The sequence below is a fragment of the Rhopalosiphum maidis genome, chromosome 3 (genome assembly GCF_003676215.2).
Source record: "Rhopalosiphum maidis isolate BTI-1 chromosome 3, ASM367621v3, whole genome shotgun sequence".
Taxonomy (NCBI): domain Eukaryota; kingdom Metazoa; phylum Arthropoda; class Insecta; order Hemiptera; family Aphididae; genus Rhopalosiphum; species Rhopalosiphum maidis.
Genome location: NC_040879.1, coordinates 628,370 through 638,880, shown reverse-complemented (window position 1 = coordinate 638,880; position 10,511 = coordinate 628,370). Strand labels below are relative to the sequence as shown.

Sequence of the window (10,511 nt, the reverse complement as noted above, 5' to 3'; positions counted from 1 at the left end):
GTCGGCCTTTCGTTCGATAGAGCGCGATTACCGGGACAACACGGACGACCGCCGAGCGTGTCCTAAATCGTATATTTTCTATGATAATAATAAAATATTACGACAACATAATAATATGACGCTGGTGAACGATTCGAGTTGGATAACGGACGGCGTAGTAAACGTTTAACAGGTAATAACTTTAATGATTTTTGTTTTTGTTTACCGTCGCACCGAACGCGGTGGCGGTGGCAGCGGAACATCTTGTTATGATTTTACTTCACGCTCCATGTGTGTAATATTTTCTACCTCCAAGTCCGACCTCCATGCGTACAACACTTACGGTTTTTTTTTTGTACATGATTTCATTTTTATCAGTGCAAGCAACACTGGTTGCGCAGTTTCACTCTCTTAACTATTTTTTTTTATTTTTTTTTTTTTTTTGTGGTTATAAACACGGCAAATGTGATTTTTGATCACTTTAAATTTTATTCAAACCCGACGATTTATTACACTACGAGTACTAAGTCTTTTTTCTGCCATTATTAGGTACCTTTAAATCTCGGTCGGTAACTGCACAGAAAAAAGGGTATTTTACAACGGTACCGATGGCGTCCAGAAGCAGGCTTAGTAGGAACGATAATTCTATGGCGGAACGGCGGTTGAGACCGATTTATGGTACTCAATTAATTCTCCTACTGTTCGACATTCTTAAATTTTATTTTTGGTTTTTTTTTTTACTTACAGAATGGATAGACAACGGAAATTATAAAAAGGCTTTGCACGAGTTGGATAAATTAATAAAAAAATTACCTAGTCAAAATTGTTCCAAAGTATGAACCAAATGTTTAAATAGAGAATTCTTAAGTAGATTTGTCTAGTCAAATTATTTAGTTATAACCATATTTATTTCATACAGGCGCTGAAGAGTTTAACGTTAGTCCGACTTGGAAAAGACCAAGAGGCAGAAACATTGTTGAAAGAAGTAAGAAAATGCAAGCCATCTGATGAATCAACATTGCTTGCATTAACAGCGTGCTATAGAGAGTTAAAAAAACGTAATTTTAATAGTGTTTGCATTTAAGTTGATAAAATCTATTTTATTTTAATTGTATAGCTCATATGGTATGTGAAGTATACGAGGATGCTTTACTCCAAGATCCAGTCAACGAAGAATTATTGTCTAGTCTTTTCATGTCTTACGTTCGTGTTTGTGATTACAAAAAACAACAGCAAACTGCATTAGCTCTCCATAAAGTTAAACCAAATAACCCATATTATTTTTGGGCCATAATGAGTATTGTTATGCAGGTACGTATTAAGTTATTAAAATATTACTAATAATAAATCAAAAAATAGATTAATAAATTCATTTTTTTTTTTTTTTTTTTTGGTAGGAAAAATATTAGTATAAATAATGAAGTATTTATTAATACTATTAACTTTGTCTTATTACATATTATAATTTCATGATTTATATGCATACCTATTTATTTTAAGGCGTATCAAGCAAATGATGAAATATCAAAAAGAATTACTCTGCCATTAGCAGAACGAATGGTGCAAAAATATATTAATGAAGACAAAATTGATGCTGAACAAGAAATTCAATTGTATTTGATGATATTAGATATGCAGGTAGCATTGAAGTTAACTGTTACATAAATAACATTTTTTTAAAAAAAAAAATAATGAATATTCAAAAATAATTTTTTAGAAAAAATACAAAGAAAGTTTAGATATTCTTAATGGACCACTTGGTGATAAGCTACATCGCACTGTTGGTCTTACACGGAAAAAAATTGATATTTACTTTGAATTGGAAATGTATGGTGAAGCAAACTCATACCTAAAAAGTTTACTTCTTAAAGAGTAAGTAACTTCTTGTAATTAGTATTGCTTACAGACTTAATTATAATTATAATTTTTATTTTTTAATTTTAAATAAAATATTTATATATTTATTTTAAAATAGTCTGTAATTTTTATTATTATATATGTTTAAATTATGATATTTTTTTTAAACATATTTATTTATTCAACAGCATAGATTCATGGATTTACTATACTAAGTATTATGATTCATTATTTAAAATAATTGAATCTAAGGATAAATACTTAAACTGCAATGGGGATACTGGTTTACCTCACTTTGACTCATCTATAGAAGAAGCTTTATTGTTTTTAAATGAATTACAAAAATTAAATTCTGAGCAAAACTATCCTCAAAGAGGAGTTTACCTTGCTCGCCTTGAATTATATTCTAGATTAAAAGAAAATGCTAATAAATATATGGGTAAGATAATTTACTTAAATTACAATCTAATAAATACAATTAAAAACATAAATTATTCTTTCTAGTTGCTTTAAATTTTTTTTCAATAAACGATTTTATCATTAAAAATAGTTATTGTAATTTGATAATTTCACACTTGTTAGTTATCCTATTTTTTCTTACTGTATTCTATGCTTAAATTGTATTATTTATTATAAACAAAATAATTTCAGGTGATGCTATCAATCTTTTAACCGAATATTTTAAGATATTTGGACAAAAGCCATGCTGTTTTTATGATCTAAGACCATATATGTCACTTTTAAAAGAAGAATTACTCGATGAGTTTTTGAAGATATTGGATGAAATTGTTAATTTGAAAGAAGGAGAATTCCCAAAAACTGTGAGTACCTGCATATTTTAAGAGATTTACCAAGTATAATTCTAATTAAAAAAAAAAAAAAATGCTGTAGCCAAGTGTGGATTGCATCAGTCTTATATCACTCTAAGAAATGTAACACATGTCTTACCTTCATTTAGTTACTTTTATAACACTGGTGTTTACTGCCATAGTTCCAGTGTTGAAAACAATTATGATGTATTAATCTTTTGACTATAATAAATTTAAAAAATGAGTGTACTTTATCACTTAGTGTGATTTTCTGTCTTTGTTTAACACACTCGTGATATAGTATTTTAGACATGTTTTTTGCCAAATATACCAATTGATCTAATGAAGTGATAAGAATTATGAAAACAGATTTGAATTTGTCGTCAAGTCTATTTGGAATCAACTTTCTCACAGCTTTGATATTTTCCTCCAAATTCCTAAAAAAAAAGTAATTAAAAATTGCAGTATTTCAATTTTTGGAGAAGTTAAAATCAAAAAGTCAAAAATTTTGGAAAGTCAATTTCAAGTAGACTCGACGACAAATTCAGATCTGTTTTCAGAATTATTATCGCTTCATTGGATCAATTGGTATGATTGGCAAAGGATCAGTCTAAAATTTTATGTCGCCCGTGCGTTAGGCAAAAACAGAAAATCATAGTATCCCCTTAATTACAATTTATAATATATCATGTATTTCCAGAAATCTCAAATGGAATGTTATTTATCATATCTCCAATTAGCCAGACATGTTGGAATTCATGATCTCATGAACACCGAAGAAAAGTTAAAACTTGCTGATCGTTTACTCAGATGCTATCATAGATGTGAAATATTTAATAATAGCAAAAGATCTTCAGAAATAATGTAAAATTATATTATAACAATTTATTATCATATAAAAATCATGTTTACTGTATATATTTTTTAGGGCAAATGACACTTTTGTTATAATGATGGCACATTTAATGTATGACATTTGGGTTGAAAATAATAGACTCACATATATAAGGGAAGCAACTGTTGTACTTGAGTATGCATACGCTCTAAGTCCCTCAAATTTTCATATCAAATTGTTATTATTAAAATTCTACCATATGTTAGGTAATTATATTTCTATTTTATATAACATTTTTATTTTATTTTTTTTTACTATGACAATAATATATTTATTTATTTATCTTCTTAGGAGCCTCTGATGCGTCAAATTTAGCATATATAAATTTAGAAATAAAAAATACTCAGTTGGATTCATTAGGTTATTTACATACTTTTCAAATGTTCAATGAAGGTCGTTTCCAGAATGCATCTAAACTGTATGCTACAACTATCAGATTCTTCTCACATAATTATCGAGAGGTAGGAAAATAAAAAAAAAAAGGTTGTTATATTTACATCCAGATTAATTTCATTGAATGTTTCTTTTGTTTAAATTATTTTATTAGGTCGCAGATCATTTAACAATATCGTACAAATTTGGATCTTTTATCAAAATTATTGAATTTGTGGAATTTAGAGAAAAACTTAAATATTCTATTCATCATTCTATGTGTCTTACAGAAAACTATTTTATTTCGTTACTTGATGTTGATAATTTGGATGATTGTTTAGAGGTATTAAAAATACTAATTAATTAAATTAAAATTGTTGGCTAAAAATTATTTTTGTATTTCACATTTATTAGATTATATTAAAAATGAATGATGTGCCTGAAATTGCTTCAAAATCTCAACTCAAAAAAATGATTAATAATCGAGACTATTCGGTTTTAATAAACTACAATCCTCCTACACGATGCTTAACTACAGAACATTCAAATCAAATATTTTCTCATGATTTGCGTTTACTGGAAATCCGTGCTGTTTTGCTAAGTTGTATTTATTACAGTGCAAGAATGATTAAACAATTTAGTACTCAACATTTTAAAACACCTTCAGAAGTAAATGGACTTAATACTGATGATGAATCTCTCAATTCAAATGACTTCGATCAATTGAATTTCCATTTAAAAACATTGAAAACCCTTAACACTCAATTGGAAAGCGATCCTCCAGTTCCAGTTCCTAATAATGTATTTGGAAGTTTTTTTGGATCTAAGTTATTTGGTTTGGATAAATCTAAGACTATGTTGACAATTGTCATCAACTTCATTGAATTTATACAAATAATAGGATCAGATGTAAAAACTTCCGTTTCTACGGATGATGAGTGGACAGCAAAGATGAAAACTAATGCTAATGAACTAACTATTGCATTTGATAAATCAATTTCATATTGTAAATTTGTTATTTCAAAAACAATAAATGAAATAGATTCTAGTCTAAAATTAGAAGGAAGAAAAGAAGTATTAGAAGTACTTACAAATATGATAGATGTAAGAAGTATTATTATATTAATTATTAATACTAAATAATGGATATTAATTTATTCTTTTTTTTAATTTTCAGACTTTGAACACTTCATGCATATTTCTTTCCCTAGCAACATATTTTATAAAAAGTTATCAAAACAAAATAGTTTCTGATCCAAAAAAAATTAAAGCTAAACGAAAAACTCATTCTACACCCTATAATCCTGAGGTAAACAATTGTAATATATAATTTAATTTTAATTTTAATATATACATATATTAATTATATATCTTATATGAAATTTATAAAGTTCATCTAAAACAAATTTTAATATTAAATTAATAATAAATTACACATATTTTAATTTAATTTTGACAGCATTGTTTCATAATAATACCATAATTAATAACTAGGGTTTGGGACTTGTTGCACTTAAAATCAAATATATCATTATTATGATATCAAAGTATGCTTAAAAATATGCAGCTAATTTTTTATTTTGTTTTTGATAAAACTTATTATAATTATGAAAATAAAAATTTAAAAATTAGTTAGGTACATAATAAAAATTGCGAAAAAAAAACAAATTAATTATATAGGGTGATTCTTTTATTATGAAACACTCATTATTTCAAAAATTATTCATATTATTGAAAACATTTTTTTACGTAGTTCAAGTTGTTAAAAAATCAACATTTTTATTAAAAAATTATATTTTTAAATATTGTTTATCTTTATATTTTTTTAAGTTTTTTACTTTTTTGAGTGACTACAGAGTCTTAATTTCATAGCAGAATATTTTTCTGAGTGTTTTGATACATACAAATCTAATTCAGGGCAAGTAGTTTATGAGTTATAGGTATTTAAAGCTTAGACAAGCGGATTAGTGGACAAATATTTTGCAGGGTAACCACTCCACTCCGCACATCAAAACTTTAAATACTCATAACTCATAAACTAAATGTAGGCATCAAAATATTCTGTTAATTATTCTGCATTGGAATATGAAATTAAAACTATGTTGTCATTGAAAAAAGTAAAAAACTTAAAAAATATATAAGGATAAAAAAGACCATTGTTTTTTTAACAACTCGAAACTATATAAAAAAATTTCAAAAACATGAATACTTTTTGAAATAATGAGTGTTTCATGATAAAAAATCATGCTATATATATATATAATTTATAAAAAAAACTGACACATCCTGAGAAATTACGTAAACGCGTGATAATTTGATCAGTTTTCTATAATTAACAAACAAACATGTATTGCTTTTTATTTCGTTGTATAATTTAGAATCTAGATGTCATTAGGTTTTACCTCAACTATATAATTGTTGATAAAAAGGTTGATTCTTAAGCGACAAAACTATCGTAAACAGATGTATGAGTCAGGTACTCAGGGAATTTTTTCCCTAACAATTTTACGGACATACATATTTAAGAAATGCAAAATATGCACAAATATGTTATCTTTCCTTTTTTTTTTTAATATAAAATATTTGTATATACTAAATACTAAAATACTGATAAATAAATTTTTATCTTATTGTCTATTGATAAATATGCTTAAGTCCCATTAATAATTACCTAAGTATATATTCTATGGTCAAGATAAATAGTAAAATAGTAAATTTCCTTACAAGTTCTAACAAAAAATCAATTATATTTATTTTTAGACTCAATATAAAGGTAAATCAGAAATTTTACGTGAGGTTATGAAAACTGTTCAAAACAGTACTAGTCATATTCTTGCTTGTGTAAAGAATGTTGAAGAAGCATGGAATCGTATGGGATGTGGTAATTCCAATGCATTGATGTTAAAAAAACATGATACCGACTATACAATTAATGATACTGATGAAGGAAAAGAAGCTGACAAAATAAGACAGATCACAGCTGATAGGTGGCGACAGTTAGTGGACACTATTGATAAGAAGATAAGTGACAGTTATAGTGGTGCGTTAGATGAAATGATAAAAATATTAATTAAGAAACAAACACAAATCAACAAACTACCATCATTTTAAATGGTAATTTATAATTTTAAGAATACATGTAAATATTTTATATTTATCAAATAAATTGATACCTAAAAATATATGAAAATGTAACTATGCTTTGAATTTTAGTTAATGTATTTACTATTGACTAATTACCCTTAATATTTAAGGTGACAACATTGTATTAAAACATTATTTACGACTTATCTAACTTGATTTTATCAATATAATTGTTATTTAATTTCTTAAATAAATAACTACTGTTTTATATTTATGGAACCAGACTATCAAAAAATACAATTATATACAAGACTAATGAATTATTTTGGTTATTATGTCATATAAATCATTACTATCAAAAACCTTCATTTTTATAAATAACGAGATTAATTAATAAATAATTCAGTCAGAATTGTGTATGAATAAACAGAATATATATTTTGATATGATATACATTTTTATATGGATGTTTTATTCATATTACATATTGCCAAAATTGATTTATTAAATTGTAAAAAAAAAAAAAATAATTTTAGTAACTCAAAGCCTTAAAGTACAAATATTTGTATAAATCATCTTGGCCCACATAGTATGTTTTGAATGTTAAAAGCTAAAAAATAATCTGATCACTTAAAAAAATGTCTAAATTTTATGTTTTTGTACAAATTTAATTACTTAACTATAATTCACATTTTTGCCAACTTCATTTTATTAACAATTACTTACAAAATATCGCGAAACCAATATATTGTATGGAGTTACTATTGCCAGTATATAATATAACAGTAATTTAATATTAATATAATATAGAACATTAATATAAACAATTTTATATGTATATCAACATATATTATATTGTTATATTAATATATAATAGTATTGATAAAAGTGGTAAAAATATGTATATGAGGCAATACAAAGTGACTGGGGATAAAAAAACAACATATAAATGAAAGATTTAACAATGGATTTGCTCATTTACTTTCTGTTCAACATCCTTCAATCTATTAATTTATAAATGATTTGAAACGTCAATTAAACCTAACTGGAATTAAAATAAGTCAAAGTATAGTAAGAAATCCAAATATGCCAAGAAATAAAAAGTATAAGGCAATCAGTCAGGCTGAAAGAGTAAAAAAGTAGTTGAAGATTATTCAAATTAAGAATTTAAAGGTTGTTTTTAAGGTATTGCATTTAATATCTATTTATATTAATTAATATTAATATTTATACATGCATATTTTATTTTTCCTTCCACTTACATCAATGTTATATTCTACATATTTTTATCAATATTACTTTATATTATATTTAAATTCCTAGTATATTTTATACTAGCGATATATGTTCCATGGTATATATTGGTCTACGATATTTTGTCGGCATACCTTTTATTATATAAATTTGTTATTTTATTAAACCTGTATTCTTTAAATTTTCTTTTTCCTTTCATTATAGTTTTATCGTTTATTTATATTTAGTATAAACTAAAACTTGTACAATAAAAAAGGATATTTTAAATGCCTACTAAACTTCCAAATTAATCAATTATTTTTAAAATTTTGATTATATGAATATGTATTTAACTTAATAATGTTAGATTTTAAAGTAGATTGGCCAGTATTCAATATCATTGCCAAGCTTTTTAATAAACCTGTTATAGTTACTTATATTATTACTTATTATCAATGGTAATGGTTTAATCATGATTTATTATTGATGAATACGTTTTAATTTGTTAAACTTGAATTTTTAGTTTTTTATCTGGCAAAATAAGTATGACATTACTAAACACTTATAGAATAAAAATATTTCCAATAAATAATGAACAAAAATTTATTATTATAAAAATGGTTTTATTACTCATTTTATATATATGTATGTATATTTTATTATAATGACATTATTATTATTATTATATTTATCATCTATCATTAAAATGTATGAAATAATAACCCATGGACTATTTAATAATTAGATTTATTATGCTTATGCAAAATTAATTTGTTTATATTAAATTAAATCTCATTCTTATTCTAAATTATATATTATATATAACACTGTTTAATTTCAAAATGTAATAGTCTTAGAGATAATGTAAAATATCAATTTTTAAGATTTTAATAACTAACTTAAAAAATTTATTTCTTATTCGGTTTAATACAATGAATATTTTTTCAACAAACTAAATTATATTTATTCAATTTTTTTTAAAATGATTATTGAAAATTCTTAAAATGCAGGTTACTTTTAAAATTTAACAGACTGAAAATGTGTATGACTGTAACGGATTAAAAAGAGTAAAAATTATATTATTATTTTATTTTAGTGAGTAAAATTATCTTTGATATATAAATAATAATATAATGTAACATACACAAATACACAATTTTTACAATTAATTCTTTGTACATAAATATATGTGTCAAATTTACTTTGTTTCTATAATAATATTATGTATATAGTATATACATGAACTGAATAATAAATTGTAAAATGTAATAAAATAAATTTACCTATACTCTATCCAGTGAGCCAATGATATGCTGCATCCCAACAAAAATCTATTTATTACATCCCCATACAACACCCTACCATAGTAGAATCTGTCTCGATGGCAGGGTATTGAGTAATGATATTTCATAATTGAAGTGTACATTGTCTAGATATAGTATTTTAGTGTTTGTATTTAGTACTTTATATTAATTAGGTTAAAATTGTAATATATAAATGATTTTTATGAAATTTACAGTTTTGTTAATCAATTACTTATTGTTATTTGTTTGTTTTAAATTATTATTAATTTTTTTTTTGTATATCAATAAAATTATATTAAAATACATTATATAAAATATGCCAATATTTAATTTATATTTTTAGATATGTATTATATATTCTTTTCAACTCTGTAAATAATTTGGTACTACTATATATCTCTCCTTTTGTAAAAATATTTTTTTAGTGTTTAATTTGTAACCTTGAAAACATTACGTTTTTCAATCAGTATAAGAAAAACTCATTATTATTTAAAATTAATTTAATAATATTTTTGATATATGGAAATTATGAATAAACAGTAAAACTAAAATATGTTCCCCTGTATTTTGTCTGATACAAAATATATCAACTAAACAGTAGGAAAACTACACAGATATAATCTATAATATATCAGTGCAGTAAACTTTTGCTTAATCAAATAATTTAAAAGATAATTTTATTTTGCAACAAAAGAAAAAAAGATATATTCTAAATTCATCAGTGGTGTCATGTGTGGGATGCAAGGGTGTGCAAATACATCCCATGAATTTTTTGTGTCATCATTTCATAGAATTATACTATAAAATAAACAACATTAGGTTTTTTTGTGTATCTTATGCTGTATGGTTTTAATTCTATAAATAATAAAACGGTACTCGACTATGTGGACGACTTTGGTATTACATTAGATTTTCAATATTGGATTTGCATCCCATGAAAAAATATGAAATTGCGCCTTGGTAACGGTCAATTTTGTA

General features: G+C 24.4%; 1 protein-coding gene across 2 annotated transcripts; it reads left to right on the top strand.

Annotated features, from left to right (window-relative positions):
- Window positions 1–31: 31 nt before the first annotated feature.
- Window positions 32–7,190, top strand: LOC113555543 (N-alpha-acetyltransferase 25, NatB auxiliary subunit-like). 2 transcript variants are annotated; one of them, XM_026959954.1, is made up of 16 exons: window positions 32–172; window positions 529–657; window positions 727–812; window positions 899–1,037; window positions 1,097–1,290; window positions 1,480–1,617; window positions 1,697–1,851; window positions 2,025–2,275; window positions 2,488–2,657; window positions 3,346–3,509; window positions 3,574–3,746; window positions 3,832–4,001; window positions 4,088–4,255; window positions 4,327–5,016; window positions 5,090–5,221; window positions 6,673–7,023. In XM_026959954.1, exons 2-16 carry the CDS (start codon window positions 588–590, stop codon window positions 7,021–7,023), a joined length of 3,051 nt encoding a protein of 1,016 aa, XP_026815755.1. In that variant the 5' UTR covers window positions 32–172; window positions 529–587. The 2 variants fall into 2 exon arrangements, with proteins under 2 accessions (XP_026815755.1, XP_026815756.1); XM_026959955.1 differs by lacking the exon at window positions 32–172 and having other exon boundaries at window positions 588–657; window positions 6,673–7,190.
- The last annotated feature ends 3,321 nt before the right edge of the window (window positions 7,191–10,511 follow it).